This window comes from Eurosta solidaginis, chromosome 4 (genome assembly GCF_040869045.1).
Source record: "Eurosta solidaginis isolate ZX-2024a chromosome 4, ASM4086904v1, whole genome shotgun sequence".
NCBI lineage: Eukaryota > Metazoa > Arthropoda > Insecta > Diptera > Tephritidae > Eurosta > Eurosta solidaginis.
The window spans coordinates 104,245,877-104,263,362 of record NC_090322.1 but is presented as its reverse complement, the minus strand read 5'-3'; the positions used below and the strand labels follow the sequence as shown (position 1 = coordinate 104,263,362).

The 17,486-nt window shown below is 37.4% G+C and overlaps 1 protein-coding gene across 5 annotated transcripts in view; it reads right to left on the bottom strand.

Moving 5' to 3' along the window:
• The window catches only part of RhoGAPp190 (Rho GTPase-activating protein 190), a 377,159-nt gene that overhangs the window by 123,969 nt on the left and 235,704 nt on the right, over positions 1-17,486 (bottom strand). For 3 of the 5 annotated variants that reach the window (XM_067782351.1, XM_067782350.1, XM_067782353.1), the window contains one exon: positions 3,714-3,779. The exons of the other annotated variants lie outside the window; for them this stretch is intronic. In XM_067782351.1, the coding sequence (XP_067638452.1) occupies positions 3,714-3,779 (66 nt within the window). The remainder of the gene's footprint in view (positions 1-3,713; positions 3,780-17,486) is intronic. 5 annotated transcript variants of the gene reach the window in all.

Sequence of the window (17,486 nt, the reverse complement as noted above, 5' to 3'; positions counted from 1 at the left end):
TTATCACGTTGTATATTAAATTTGCTACAAAGATATTACATTAAAATTTGTATATTGTCTTTTATGCTAATTTATTTTTATATTTTTATTTTATTTTTTATGAAAGTATCATCTATTCTATTCGAAATTTTCGTTTTCGTTTACATATTACATATGTATTTATAATTATTTAATTAATTATAATTTAATTTAATTAATTATAAATACATATGTAATAGTAAAGCGCCAATTGCATACCTAACCGGTGGTGTGAGATAGGTTAAATTCCTTTAGTACATTTCTTTGTTCTTAACTAAAAATTCGTGTTTTTTGAATTATGACGCTATTGAAGTAAATGGGCGATATATGTATATGTAGTTTATATTGGTGATATAGGCCTACTGGGGAACCGGGCACCCAAAACTAACTTCGGTAGCGCGCCAACGGCGTATCTCCCGGGTAGTGTGGAAAAAGCTAATTTTCAATTCAATTTCAAGTAATTTCACCACAATTCTATGTAAATTTCATTTGATTTTACATATTTGTTATATTTTTTTAAGGAGCTCCATACCAAAACTTATAATTCCATTTGAAAAGTTTGTAGAAAATTTAAGAAAATACAATCACAGATTATAACGTCTTAGGTCAAATTCAAAATTTTAATGAGAACTTTAAGTAAGATAGATCAGTTTGCTATATTTCCACTCACTGCTCAACTATTAATGCATTATTGCACTACCCCAACACTGGATGCATAGAGTGAGTTGAAAAAAATACAAGTTGGTCGAATTTCGACCACGGGCAATACTAGTTATTATTATTATTCTGGAAGCACTGCGGCATTTGTGCAGATCTATTGTGCAAGACCTTTCAGCCTAATTTTGTATCTGGAGGTTGTTGATGTATCTAAGTACCTCTTCAGGCTTTTTACTCCATATCACATAGGGATTAAGAGTCCCACCACCTAGATGGGATAGTCTCTGCCTAGCTAGAGCGACGCATTCGCAGAGAATGTGAACTGGCGTTTCATCATCCAGCTCACAGACACGAAAAATGTGCGTATCACATAGATTTAATTTACTTAGGTGATATCGTAGACCGCAGTGTCCCGTGTAGTACCCACTAAGAGTTCTTAGGTCCTCCCTGCTTAGGTTAATGAGTTTGAGTGATACTTTCGTTGCCGGAAGTATAAACAGTTTGGACTGCCTTTTCCCTGGGCAATCAATCCAGTGACGTCTGAATTGTTTAGTTTCCCAGTTACTTATAGGTTCCCTGGTGTGTGCTCTGGATCATAGAATGCTGATGTAGCACCCTGCTTTGCTAGGTAATCTGCATGCTCATTACCTTCATGTCTCTGATGTCCGGGAATCCATCCCTCTTCGATGTTGAACCTCTCCGCAGACATTCTCTATCTAAGACCTCTATTGCATGAATTTCTGCCTGAAATATGGTGAGATGGCATCCCATTGGTATCGATTTTTTGAAGTTTGGCCCATAGGTGCCAGCTCCAGTCCCTCCGTCATCGAATTTCGATCCATCCGTGTACCAGACCTCTGAGTCAGGGTCGTTATAAGGATTCCCTATTTCCCAGTTGGTCCGGTCCACAATGGATACTTCAAAGTTCCGTGAGATTCTGAGCTTAGGGGACATTACGACACGCAGTAGTGATGAGGGATTTCCTTCCTTCAACTCAGAAATATTTGGAAGTCTTAGTGCACCTAGTGTTGCCTCTTTCTCTATCAGAATAGGGAAGGGAGGTATTCCCACTAAAGCACTAAGTGCGCCAGCAGGGGCGGTTCTCATCGCACCCGTTATGCCAACGCAAACTAATCGATGCAGTTTGCTTAGTTTAGCCGTTGCCGTTCTTTGCGTGGCCTTCTGCCACCAAACTAGGAAAGAATAGGTGATTATTGGCCTTACAACAGTATTAAATGTCCAATATACCATTTTTGGACAAATCCCCCATGTTTTGCCGTAGAGACGAGTACAGGCGAAGAAAGCTCATGATGTTTTGTTTAGGATAGCATCCAAATGAGCATTCCACGTGAGGGTTCTATGCAGTGTGTCCCCTAGCTATTTAGCCTCCATTGATAATTGTATTTTTGTACCACCCAGGGATGGTTCTGGGTGAAAGGCAATATAATAGTTTTGTTAGGATTTATAGACAATCCTTTGGTATCGCACCACGTCTCTATGATGCAAAGGGCTTGTTGCATGCGATCTGATATTGTATCTTCGTGCATCCCTGTGATGCAAATAACTAGGTCATCTGCATATCCTTGTGTGTCAAACCCCTTGGTGTTCATTAACTGACGGAGGTCATCTATGACCAGGGTCCACAGGAGAGGGGAGAGCACACCTTGTGGGCATCCTATTGTGGCCGCAATTGATTCATTTGTCCCTCCCAGTTCCAAATGGATTTTTCTACTCTTTAACATAGACAGCACCCATCGTATTATTATAGGGCTTATGTCCTTGTCAATCATAGCTTGTTCGATAGCTTGATGTGTTGTGTTATCGAAAGCCCCTCATATATCAATAAAAAAGCAGAGGGTTATATTTTTTGACTCTAGAGTCTTTTCGGTTTTTACCGTGAGACTATGAATAGCCGTCTCCGTGGATTTTCCTGACTAACAAAGTTACTATAAATAATAAATTTTGGGCTCTCGGGTGGCGATCATATTGACTCAATTACAAACAAAATAAACTTGACGATGCGCAGCTTACAGTCGTCAAGTTTATATACTCCCGCTAGCACTAAACGTCAGCTTGCTCTACACTTAATATTCGCACTAAGCTTGTATACAGCAAGCTGCATAGTAACTCCGCTCACAAATAGTGAGATCTACGACCTCGTTGAAATTTCCAGTTATAAAAGTTGGTTCATTACCTACATTGCAAACTATCACGTTAGTGACTCACCACGAGTGTTCTTCTGCAGCTAGGATGAACCTAGATCCATGGCCCCCAAACTGTAAAGTCTTGATTTATTTACTCAGTGTTGGTTGAGCACCACATTATCGTCATCTTTAGACTAATGACTAATGGGAGCAGACGAGGCTATTTAGATTTGTGTAGGCTTATCTGGAACACCCTTAAGATGACTTTGTCATGACCATGCTCCTACTGCACCATGACGTGCTGATACCATGCCACGTCGAAGAGCTCCCGTTTCTCCGCGGGTGCTTCAATGTCCATGGCCAATGCAGCGACCGAAAGAGATGCGACCTGTGCGTCGTCACGGTACACGTAAATTACGACCTCGACGATGCCATATTGCGAACGTCCATTGCGCTGTTTAAGGGGCTCGAGAGCAGCCTCATTTTGGGCCAAGACAACCTGCCCTATAGGCCTTACTTCATACTCGACCAGTATCACACTCCAGGCCTGCGACGGCAAAGCCGGGTTCAGCATTCTTAGAGATCTCTCAGGTTCTGCAGGGTTCGCTGAAACACGTGCCCTAGCAAAATGCCTATAATCCGGAATATCCTTCCGGTAGTCCACCTCGATCTTCTCCCTAGGATACATTATTTTATTTAAGTCACTGAAATATTATATTTCGAATGAACATTTAATGTCATTTAAATTTAAACTTTTGTTCAACTAGAAAACAAAAACAAAAATATTAGTTCGCAAAGTCCCGACCAATATGTACAACGTATCTTTTTTAGGATTCGTAATGATTTCTCTTTACATAATTTTAGAGATAAAAGAAATGTTTAGGCATCACTTACTTTGGTGATAAGTTTTCGGCTTTTCGTTGTCGTCATAAATTTCATCTAAAGATATGTCTCTTTCTTCTGCATTTATGGAAAAGAAATATACAAATTTTATAAATTAATGGTTTAAAAAAACAACGTAAGTTAAAAATGTTTAGGATGACTGGATTGTGGATGGTAGAAGGACTTGGATCCCAGGACCTATTTGCATGCCCACTTGCATAATGAATATTTTGTACGCTTTTCTCCTTATTGTATATAGAGCAATAGGTGGCGTATTGTTCGATATGGTAATAAATTGGAATAACAAATAATTTTCAATTATTATTCAATTAATCAAAGAAAGTAAGTACCGGGAGAGGCCCCAATTATACGTATACCATATAGATTGGGTAGTTCCTGTCAGAAGATACATCCTTACATATTTTTTTGCAAAAACATCCATATAGATCAGACATGGGCACTCCATAGCTAAATTGAGTCGACTTCCTTCACGCATATTTTTACTCTCATTGTGGGCTTATTCATCCTAGTTAATTTATGAATGGTTCTTTGACTAGATTTTTTGTGGTGTTACTTATTCATACTAGATAGCTTATAACCAGAGTTAATCCAGTTGTAAAAATAACGGTGTATATAAATAGCTTTATAAACATTGGTTAATAATGATATCTGCATGTTAATGTTCTGTTAATTGGTTTTGACAAACAATTCCTTATCCCACTTACAGTCACATTCAACTAACAAGTAACCGCGATCGGCATCTACATTTTGGCGAGCATCCATCCGCAAATGTACCTAAAGAGAAATAAAGTGCTGAATAAAAGTTTCTGCTGAATACCCAGAAACCTGGGTCTCACAACAAGCAACTGATTAAAGAGGATCCGTGTACCAGCAACTTAAGAAGTCATCTCCGCAAGCATTATGAGGAAAAACGGCACCTGAGAACTCAGCCGTACGAAGAAAAAGATCACAAAAAGGTTCTCAGAGGAATCCACCAAAACGCATTGGAACTCCATGCCAGGAGATGCCCGGTGAATCCCGTTCTTAAAGTTAAATACCCTAAACTCACAGTAGAGGAAAGCAACCTCCCCAGGGAGATGCGCGTCACTCTAGCTCAACTTTGATCTGGATACTGTAACAGGTTAAACCCTTCTGTATTCAGAACCTGCCCCGACATACATAATGTATGTACTACTTGTAACGCGCCCCCACATCACACAAACCATATTTTCAATTGCAATATGGCAACAACGCCTCTATCACCCCTAATTCCAGTTATTTATCTGCGGTGTATTTTCTGACGGAGTAACTCATTTACACCTTCGATATGCTTAACTATTGTTCAGTCCTACAAAATTCGTTCAATTCAAATTTGGAAAATAAGCCAGCAACAGAAAATAAGCAAAGTGTAGAGTTTAAATTGTTTGTATTTATTTAAATTGTTTGTTTTTATTTTCTTTGTATTTACTCTCATTTTCGTTATAATTGTTTATTTTTAGTTCGCAAAAATGTTTATAAATTCACATAAATGTATTCCACAGCTAAAGTTAAACTATTTATACTAAATTGTTTATCGAACTTCGGAAAATGTCTCTGCTTTGCAGCGGCTAACCATCGCTGTGCACACTACAACTTTGTACTTTGTACGGCGAGCTTAGCGCTTACCACGTACTCCGTACTTCATCCAGAATATAAAATTCCACTTATCAGAATTTGTACTTTGTACGGCGAGCTTAGCGCTTAGCACGTACTCCGTACTTCTTCTGAACGTTCTTACCGCCGATAGCAAAACGAAATCAAAGATGTCTTGATACGAATCTTTTGTTTACCTCTCATATTTTCGCTCTCACGAGGGATTTATCTATGATTGCTGCCAGCAACAACTAGAAGATAAATCCCTCTGAACAACTGAAATGCAAAAAAGCGGGAACCAGAGCAAAAAACGCCCCAAAATAATTGTCAAAACTATTGGATTTTGTAATATTGATTGAATTGATGATCCTTCGAAATTTTTTTAATATAGGTAGAAGTTGTGAATTTTCGTCCAAATAATTAGTTAAAGCAATTTTAATAATATATAACATTTAATATTAACTTTGTTGCATGCATGGTGTTGCTAGATCTAAAGTAGCCAGAGTACCCGAGTACATTTTTATTGCATTTTTTATAGAAACTAATTTGAAATTAGTATTTTAAATAATTTGTGCATTTATTTATTTGCGTCGAGTATATTAGTCAATTGAACTTACTAAAATTGCAATTAATGTATATATATTTTATGAAGATATTCGCTGCCTAAGAATTTTTATGAAATATCTCGTACTAAGTCGAAATTTTGTATTTTTTAATCCTCATCTTCTTTTTCTCAATTGAGTGTAGGAAATATTAGACATTTCAAAAAGATGAATCTAACTTTGGTGTTTTGAAACCCGGTAGATGAGTGGTTTCATATTGTATTTTGAATGAAGATAAGGTAAATGTAAGTACTATTCAGTTTTACTGCATGTCTATTTCATATCATTGGTTGTAAGTCAGTGCAGTAGCAAATCGAAAAATAAGATTCGACATGATAAAAATAAATAATTCCTTTTAACAATGCGGCAATGTAATTTATTAAAACAAAAAAAATAATGCCGTTAGGTTTGCTAACAATAAATAACTATTAGGGTATTCTCTCTCTAAAAAAAAATAGAAAACCCAGAAAATTTTTCATTTCACTTTACTGTCAAAAGTTTTCTACACATAACAACAAAATTGTCTACGGTTTCTGAATTTCCCATACCCAAGCCCATATAGTCTAGAAAATTTGGAAAATATTCTACGCTTTTTTCGGATTCTAGAGTGAGATTATTGCCCTTATATTTAGTACAGGAAATTTCTTACGGTTTCGCTTTAATAATCCCTGTAGATATTTGCTTTGGATGAATCGCTTGGGTGTGCGACAAACCAAAACAAAGAATCTCTTTTACGATTTTTATTTAGACCAATTTGAAACTATATGGTTTGCTGGGTAGAGCTTTTATGGTCGTTTTAAATAATAAAAGTTCTACTCAGCAAACCATATAGTAAAAGAATCTCTTTGTGTGATCTACACTTCTCCAAAAAAATGAAGATGGGAAGGAAACTACTTTCAGAAGCTGTTTCGGATCGAAATCTGCCAACAAATGTGCCTGATCCCAGTGCTTTATCTGAAAATATAGATCCTAATTCTGTTGTCCAGTTAGGAACTGAGGACTTTGCACCAATTTTCGATAGTTCACAATCATTTAATGAAGCAAGCAACTTATATATACTTGCTGCCGTGGTAGAAGAAAGCCAGGAGGAAATATATTTATTGGACACCGAAATATGGCTTTATAATGATTATTTAGCAATAGACCCAATGGTTGTACAGAGGAGAAGTGAAACAAATTTAAGCTTAACCTCTAGAGCAAGCAGAGAAAAGAGACTCGAAGAATAGAATTTAAAATTAAAGGCCGCCCTAGAAGAAAAGGATAAGAATATCATATATTTAATGTACCAATTAGCAGAGATGGCCACCAAACTAAACAATTTGAAAAAAGAGTTATCGGATTTGGAGGAGGGTTTCGATTCCGTCCGTAAATTGTGTAGCAATGTTCATGTTAATACTACCGACTGTTTTGGTTTTAATTATAAATTTCTATATTCGGGTTTTCAGTCGAAATAATTAGAAAAACGCCTTTATTATTTAATTGCCGGCGTTTCGGCAGTTTATTGTGGTCTTCTTCAGAGCCTAGTACAGTTTATAAAGAAATTAAAATAACTTAATTTAGTTTCGCAGTTATATAAAGACTTATTAAAATTACATATATATATATATTGTAACGAATTTACTGCAAATCCTCTTATTTACCCTTTTGCTAAGTTCGTATCACTAAACTGTTGAATAAATAACTCCAATATTGAATAATGGAAAAATGTCCTTTATTACAGTACTTCACAATAACACTTATACTTTGCAACTAGCTGGCTTAATAACCAAACTGACTGATAGCTTAAATGAAACTGATCTATTGCCCGACAGATAGCGTGCTTAACTGAAACTGCTTGTAGCGCCTCTACCGCTGGTGATTTTATACTCTGTGTTTTCCTCGTGGCATCTTCTAGGCGCTTCCAGAATTTACTTAGTCACCGCCATATAATTATAACTACAGATGCACGTATATAGCTTCTCATATGCTTGTATTTGTGAGCGACACTTCCACAATTACAATTGCATACTTTTGGGAGCATCTCAGATATCTGCATGTGTTTGTGCATCTCTTCTCTGCTGCGTGTACGTACATATGTGTAGACGTAATGATTTATTCGTTTATGTAGATACAAGTGACTGTCTGCTTTTCTGTTGTTGTGACTTCATTTACTTAGCATCAGACTAGGGATGTGAGTATCACTTAGTGTTGCTAACATTCGTAACACTGCCCTCCAACTAAGTCTGATCGTCCCGATCAGTCTCTCGATCTAAACGCTGCCAGCATTTCCAAATGTACCACTCTTCTACTTCGTGGTTTCCAAATGGTTTGTATGCGGTAGATGGTGTGACTGATCTTCTTCAGAACTTTGTGCGGGCCTTCCCAAATGCACCGAAATTCGGATGGAACACCTTTCCGCCGGTGAGGGTTGTATAACAGTACCAAATCTCCCGCCAAGAACCCTTTCGAATTATTGTTCTCATCGTAACTGTGTTTCATCGTACTACTCAATACCCTGGTTCGTTCCTTCACACTCTGTTGTTTGGCCAATGAACTACTTCGTAGAGCTTGCGCTGGACGGATTTGCCTTGCATAATCAGTATCGTTCCGACGCTTCACAACAGTAGTGTGCTCTGGCTTGAAACCACCCTTGCATTCTTTCTGCGAAATTCTTTCCTTCGTTTTAGTACGTCCGTTAGGGCTTTTCAATACCAGTGTTTCTCTCACAGGTACCTTCGGTTTTGATTTGTTTGGCCCATTCGTTCCGTCAACCATTGCCCGATCTGCTGCCTTTGACTTTTGCGGTTTTTGTCGAATCTCTTTCACCAGCACTCGATTACTGCTGAACCCTTCTTCCAAACTGAAGTTAAGTGGCACATCATGGTTCTCATAGCGCATAATCTTTCTTGGCATATCGATCCTGATGTCATGGTCAACTAAGAAGTCCACTCCCAATATGACTTCATCAATGATCTCCGCCACAACGAATTTGTGTAGAACCATGACCTTCCCAATTAGGACTTCACATATCACTTCTCCCTGGACTTGGTTATACTCGCCTGTGACTGTACGCAACCTTGCTCCAGGTAACGGTTTTACTCTCCTGTTGACTAAATCAGATCGAATCAAGGAATGAGATGCGCCCGTATCTACAGTCAGTACATGCTCCTTGCCATCCAGCTTTCCTTCGACGGCAAGACTGCTCGATTTTCTTTCAATTTGCGACACAGATATCACAGGACATCCAATAGCTGGGCCAAGTTTTCGTTCTTTACATCTGACACGCTCTTGCTCATCTCCTCCAACTTTGCGTTTATGGCCACCCACATTTTTGGAACTATTAGGACCAAGATCGCATGACGTGCAATGTGACCGGGCTTCCCGCATCTGAAGCATTTGATAACTCTTTCACTCCGCTTTTGCGATCCTTTCAGCGCCTCCAATATTGCGTCTGCCCACTCTGGCCTTTCTACTTCCACAAGGCGTGCTGGCTTACACAGAAGCGACGCTGTTTCCTGAATCAGAGCTTGTGACACCGTTTCTGCGAATGTTGGCTTTGGGTTTGTGTATGTAGCTCGCTTTGTTTCGACGACCCGTATGCCATTTATAAAGCTCTGAATCTTTACCCTTTCAGTGTATTACACGGGTGCGTCCGCATTTGCAAGATGTTCCAGCCTTTCAACACCCGACGCAAACTCTTGCAATGTCTCACCAGGCTTCTGGAAGCGGTTCAGTAACTCCATTTGGTATATCTGTTTTCTATGCTCGCTTCCATAACGTCTCTCGACAGCGGTCATCAATACTTCATAGCTCTTCCGTTCGTACTCTGGAATAGTCTGTAAGATTTCGGCAGCTGGTCCTTTCAATGCTACGAAGAGTGCAGCAACTTTATCTTCAGCATTCCAGTTGTTCACTGCTGCGGTCTTCTCAAACTGTAGTTTAAAGACCTGGAAAGGAACAGAACTGTCAAAGGATGGTGTTTTTACCTTAGGATTACTCGTTGAAACTGCTGGGCGGTTCAATTGTAATTCATGGATCCTATCTTTCAAAGCATCCATCTCTGCCTCTATTTAATCCTGTCGACCACTGAAGCCTTCATGAAACTGGGTTAGTTTTTCTTCCATATGCGCTTCCAGTTTCGATGATATACGGGCTTCCTACTCTTCTAGTTGTGTGGAGATCTGAGTTGATATCTGTGCTGAAATTTGTGCCGACATTTCGGAAATACGCGTCTCCTGTGCTTCAATCTTAGATGTTATGCGTGTCTCCTGCGAATCCAGTTGAGATGACATTTGTGATGACATTTCTGAAATGCGTGCCTCCTGTGCTTCCATCTTGGATGTTAAACGTGTCTCCTGCGATATATATAGATATTCATTTGACCAACATTTCTTACTTATAAATCTCTGCGTTCTTCTTCGTCAAGTTTTGCTTTGTATATACGTGTTTTTGAATGAAACATAGTCACTCTATCACGACTGAAAACCCGAATATAGAAATTTATAATTGTGTAGCAATCTTCCACCGGCTATAAGTTCAGTGGTTCCCTTAAAATTGACAGTCACCACCCAAAATGTCGTAGATACGACAGTTATATCAAAACATTGGCTTTAGGTGTATTCTTTATTTTCCCATTAGCTTATAGGCACCTTAAGCCTCTCCTCAGGTTTCCATCAGAAAGAACTTTAGAAGAGTTCGTTTCGGAATGGCCACGGGAACTAGGCTGTAGTAATAGTACCCTTAAATGTTTAGAATTAAGAGCCAAAAGTTCGTGTAAATTTTGTGCGATGAAATGGCATTAAAGAGCCACATGCAATATTTTCCCAAATTTGATAAAATTGTAGGTTTAGAGGACTATGGCGATGAGAATCGCACCAGCCGAATAGGTAATAGCGCATTTGCTTTTATGGTACAAGGTATAGGCGGAGAGCCTTTGTCTCATCCTTTAGCTTATTTTATTGTTCATAACTCTTGCGACGGGGATGTTGCCAAGAAATGCATTTTTGAGGCCATTACCCAACTGCAAAATATCGGTTTAATACTTTGCCATTTTGTTAGTGATCAGGGATCAAATATTAAACGTTTAGCTAATGCCTTAGGTGTCTCTGAAGAACGTCCCTATTTTCAAGTAAATGGCAAGGATATACATTTCTTCAGCGACTGGCCACACTTATTAAAAAATACGCGGAATTGTCTACAAAATTCCAAAAATCGGATAAGTGTTAAGTCTCGCCCTATAAATTGGTCCGATATTGTTCACTCTTATGGCAAAGACTCCCAGAACCGTATGAGTTGTGCCCCAAAACTCACGGATGCACACATTAATCCCAACAATTTTCAAAAGATACGCATTAAGCCAACTGGCCAGGTTTTCAGCGACACAGTGGCTTCTGGCATGTTTTCCATGTATAGCTCCGGTAGTTTGGATTCCCCCTCTACAAGCTATTTAAACAACGCGGAATATATTTTATTTATAAATAAATTATTTGATATTTCCAACAGTCGAAATTGTGATGCTATTTTGCCTTGGGCAAGTTTTCTCGGCCACACCCGAACAAATTGAATTTTTGCGTGAAGCCGCAGGTCTTCTAAAAACCATTCAAGTTTTAGATGAAAAAGGGACGGACATAACCAATAAGTTTAGCTATATCAAGTGTTGGATAATAAATATTAGTAGCTTGCTTAGACTGTGGTGATTTTTATCAGTCAGGTTTCACTTATCTACAGACTAGACGTCTTTTTTGGCCAAATAAGAAGAGGTGGCAGAAGTGTTAGGATAACACCTTACATGTTTTGCAATTTATTTAAAAAGTCTTGGGGTTTGCGATTCAAAAATGTAGTCATTCGTGGTAACTGTGAGCCCGTTGCTCAACATGAAACTTTTTCTCCTGAACAGCTTAATAATATAATGCAAGGTGTGTGCAATGACAACATACATAGTTCATGGCAGGAGTTTCAAGGTCTTCCCCGATCTGAGCATGAATTTCATAGGTTAAGGGCTGTCTGATATAGAACATTTTAAAGTATCGTTCCTTAGATCAAATGCCCTTGCCTACTTCTGCGGCTATCTCTATTTCAAAATTTTCAAAACGCATACGTGCTCCAAACCCTTACAGTTTTTAGATGAAAATGACGCTTCATATGATCTATTTTTCATTCAGCAAAGGCAAATCAATAGATGTAATTTAGTTAAGCCACCGCAAGAATTCATGGACTACACTAAGGAGCTAGAAAGTATGTGTCTTAAGGAATTTTATTCGGTTTGCCACAGAATTGGTCTAGGCCAACTTTTATTTGATAAAATGAAACATGTCCGACCCTATCTCTGTTGTCTAAATTGTAAAAGCGACGTAGTTCTAGGTTTATTTATTCGGATTAGAATTTTCTTCCATCTAAAATTTTTCAATAGAGGTCTAAGCAACCCACATTTTAAAAACAAAATATTGTGTGTTCCACACTTGTACACTGAGAGAAAATATGCGTAGTAAAAATTAATATTTTTTACTTCATTGGCGCTTAAATATGTCCGTGTTCAAAAATAATACGATCTGACCAAAGTTTAATACCTAAGTATTTAAATGCTGTACAAAGAACCTTGAATCATAGATGTAAACATACCAAGCATGCTCAGCTTAAATGGCAACCGTGTTCAGGCATGCCTGCCTACCTACATCCATATATATGTAAGTACATACTTTTGTACATTGTGAATGATGACTAAGTGTGATATCTTCTGCATAAACGTCAAAATTACAAAGTGATTGGATCACCTGATTTGTAAATGACTATCGCTGTCTCATTCTGTATCTCTTTCTATCACCCGCTGAAGATAGGCGCCGCCATATTGAACAGCCTGTCAGGCAGTTGACAGATAAGATAACACACTTTGTCATCATTCACAATGCTTTTGTATGTTTGAAGATGAGCGGAGCTGAGCAATTACATACAAATGTATATTGAGCGTTTATGTTATGCAGTGTTGCCGGTGCTTCATAAACTTCAAAATTGATACACATTTCAGCCCGTTTTGGAAAGAGACTTTTGGGCTCGTTTTGCTATTATACGTTTCTAGTTATGTAACAGTTTAAAAACTAAAAAAAGAAGCAAGGTTTAATAGCTAACCGAATTAAATAATAGAAAAATATTTTTTAAGTACAAATAGTAAATATTGCAGTAGTAGAAGATGGAACAATAAATCATAATTAATCACCTCAAAATAAAATCTAAGTAATTAACAGAAAAATTCAATTCAGAGTTAAAAGCATAGGGTGCTTGCTATATTTAAATAAAATTTAACAATCCTTCTATTGGCAACCATCTATGAGAGGAAAGTTATGAAAAGTAGTAAAAGGCACTTCACGCTTTTTTACTCTGAGTTGAATTTGTTGGTTAATATTTAGACTTTATTATAATTTTATTTCGATACAGTTTATATTTGTTTTTCACTTTTTAGTTTGATATGCTATAAACGAGTTTTTTAGTTTTTTTTAACTATATCTTTAGTCCCGAAATGACCCTGACGGGATCCCGAAACCCATCCAAAAAGTATACCGGAAGGGTCCCCAAATGATCACGAAATTACCCTGGTGGGATCCCGGACGGATCCCGAAAACCATACAGAAATTACCCCAGAAGGGTCCCCAAATGATCCCGAACGTAAGTTCAACCGAAATATTAATTCTACATTACGAAGTTCGATAATTAGTGCGCTTCGTCAATTAAAATTATATTGCGGAAGAAACATCTGCAATTTAATTCAATACGCTACCTACTAAATGAATAATAGTTAGGTGGCAACTCATTAATAACGGTATGATTTTGTAGCAGCTTCAATCAGTTCAATGTGTGAACATCTGAAAGAAATGTTGCTAGAAGAATTAACCGGTAACTAAAAAAATTTGTGTAAAATGTTTATTCAAAAATATGTAATATTGTTTGTTATTTTACTGAAATGAAGCTGATATTGCCGAAGAAAGTTGGAAAAAGAGCTGAATTTCGAGAAAAGCTTTTTGTTTGCCAAAGAAAAACGTAAGTAATGCTATATTTTGAATTGTGAAATTGTTATTGAAAGAGCAAGCGTATTTTATTAAAGAAAATAATGCATTCGGAAGCAAAATAGTTTGTGTAAGCACAAATATGCATGTGCATATGTACATATCGCACGCTAACTACAAAAGAGTCACAACTTGAAAAATGTAAATGTTCAGGAGAGAAGAAAAACGGTTTATGTGAAAACGTCTGTAATGTTATACTGAAATACAGTTTAACAAAGAAGGATACCTTCATTTTAAAATGACTTAACGAAATTTTGTTGTAGTTATTTGTTTACGGACAAAATGTATAGCAATTTTGAATTATGACTATTTATGACAATTATATATGACAATTATTTCATCAAAAAAGCAAGGAAAGCTAAGTTCGGGTGTAACCGAACATAACATACTCAGCTGAGAGCTTTGGAGACAAAATAAGGGAAAATCACCATTTAGCAAAATGCACCTAGGGTAACCCTGGAATGTGTTTGTATGACATGTGTATCAAATGAAAGGTGTTAATGATTATTTAAAACGTAGTGGGCCTCAGTTCTATAGGTGGACGCCTTTTCGAGATATCGCAATAAGGGTGGACCAGGGGTGACTCTAGAATGTGTTTGTACGATATGGGTATCAAATTAAAAGTATTAATGAGGGTTTTAAAAGGGAGTAGCCCTACTTAATATGGTAGGTGTCACACCCATTTTACAAAGCTTTTTCTAAAGTTATATTTTGCGTCAAAAAACCAATCCAATTACCATGTTTCATCTCTTTTTTCATATTTGGTACAGAATTATGGCATTTTTTTCATTTTTCGTAATTTTCGATACCGGAAAAGTCGGCGTGGTCATAGTCGGATTTCGGCCACATTTTATGCCAAGATAAAGTGACTTCAGATAAGTACGTAAACTAAGTTTAGTTAAGATATATCGTTTTTTGCGCAAGTTATCGTGTTAACGGCCGAGCGGAAGGACAGACGGTCGACTGTATAAAAAAACCGGGCGTGGCTTCAACCAATTTTCACAGAAAACAGTTATCGTCTTAGAATCTATGTCCCTACCAAATTTCACAAGGATGGGTAAATTTTTGTTCGACTTATGGCATTAAAAGTATTCTAGGCGAATTAAATGAAAAAGGGCGGAGTTACGCCCATTTTGAAATTTTCTTTTATCTTTGTATTTTGTTGCACCATATCATTACTGGAGTCGAATGTTGACATAATTTACTGTTATACTGCAAAGATATTAAATTTTTTGTTAAACTTTGACTTAAAAAAAAATTTTTTTAAAGTGGGCGTGTTCGTCACCTGATTTCGCTAATTATACTCAGTTGAGCAGAGCTCACAGAGTATATTAAGTTTGATTGGATAACGGTTGGTTGTACAGGTATAAAGGAATCGAGATAGATATAGACTTCCATATATCAAAATCATCAGGATCGAAAAAAATTTGATTGAGCCATGTCCGTCCGTCCGTCCGTTAACAGGTTGTATGTAGGTTGCTGCGCACTCATCTCAGATCGCTATTTAAAACGAAAGATATCGGACTATAACCACGCCCACTTTTTCGATATCGAAAATTTCGAAAAACCGAAAAAGTGCAATAATTCATTACCAAAGACAGAAAAAGCGATTGGTAGGTGAGTTGAACTTATGACGCAGAATGGAAAATTAGTAAAATTTTGGACAATGGGCGTGGCACCGCCCATTTCTAAAAGTAGGTAATTTAAAACTTTTGCAAGCTGTAATTTAGCAGTCGTTGAAGATACCATGATGAAATTTGGCAGGAACGTTACTCCTATTACTATATGTACACTTAATAAAAATTAGCAAAATCGGAGAAGGACCACGCCCACTTTTAAAAAAAATTTTTTAAAGTAAAATTTTAACAAAAAATTGAATATCTTTACAGTACATAAGTAAATTATGTCAACATTCAACTCCAGTAATGATATGGTGCAACAAAATACAAAGATAAAAGAAAATTTCAAAATGGGCGTGGCTTCGCCCTTTTTCATTTAATTTGTAGGGGCATAGATTTTATGACGTTAACTGTTTTCTGTGAAAATGGGCGAAATCGATTGAAGCCACGCCCAGTTTTTATACACAGTCGTCCGTCTGTCCTTCCGCATGGCCGGTAACACGATAACTAGAGCAAAAATCGACATATCTTTACTGAACTTAGTTCACGTACTTATCTCAACGCACTTTATCTTGGTGTAAAAAATGAACGAAATCCGACTATGACCACGCCCAATTTTTCGATATCGAAAATTGCGAAAAATGAAAAAAATGCCATAATTCTATACCAAATACGAAAAAAGGGATGAAACATGGTAATTGCATTGGTTTATTGACGCGAAATATAACTCTAGAAAAAATTTTGTAAAATGGTGGTGACACCTACCATATTAAGTAGAAGAAAATGAAAAAGTTCTGCAGGGCGAAATAAAAAACCCTTGAAATCTCGGCAGGTATTACATATATAAATAAATTAGCGGTATCCAACAGATGATGTTCTGTGTCACCCTGGTCCACATTTTGGTCGATATCTGGAAAACACCTTCACATATACAACTACCACCACTCCCTTTTAAAACTCTCATTAATACCTTTAATTTGATACCAATATCGTACAAACACATTCTAGAGTCTCCCCTGGTCCACCTTTATGGCGATATCTCGAAAAGGCGTCCACCTATAGAACTAAGCCCCACGCCCTTTTGAAATACTCATTAACACCTTTCATTTGATATCCATATCGTACAAACATATTCTAGGGTCACTCCTGGTCCACCTTTATGGCGATATCTCGAAACGGCGTCCACCTATGGAACTAAGTATTACTCCCTTTTAAAATACTCATTAACACCTTTCATTTGATGCCCATATCGTACAAACAAATTCTAGAGTCAACCCTGATCCACCTTTATGGCGATATCCCTAAATGGCGTCCACCTATAGAACTATGGCCCACTCCCTCATAAAATACTCTTTAATGCCTTTCATTTGATACACATGTCATACAAACACATTCCAGGGTTTCCCTCGGTTCATTTTCTTACATGGTTATTTTCCCTTATGTTGTCACCATAGCTCTCAACTGAGTACGTAATGTTCGGTTACACCCGAACTTAACCTTCCTTACTTGTTTTTATTTAGCACACATATAGTAATAGGAGTAACGTGCCTACCAAATTCCATCATGATATCTTCAACGACTGCCAAATTACAGCTTGCAAAACTTTTAAATTACCTCCTTTTAAAAGTGGGCGGTGCCACGCCCATTGTACAAACTTTTTCTAATTTTCTATTTTGCGTTATAAGGCCAACGCACCCTAAATGAATTTATTTTTTCACCCAGATCATTTTGATATATAGAAGTCTATATCTATCTCGATTAGTTTATGCCGTTACGGATTACCGTTATGCGAACAAAGTGAATCACCCCTATTCTGCATTTCGATTACGTTCTCGGTCTACGATCCGCTTTAATCGAAGTTGGGTATTCTGCATTACGACGGATTCGTAAAGAGAAAAG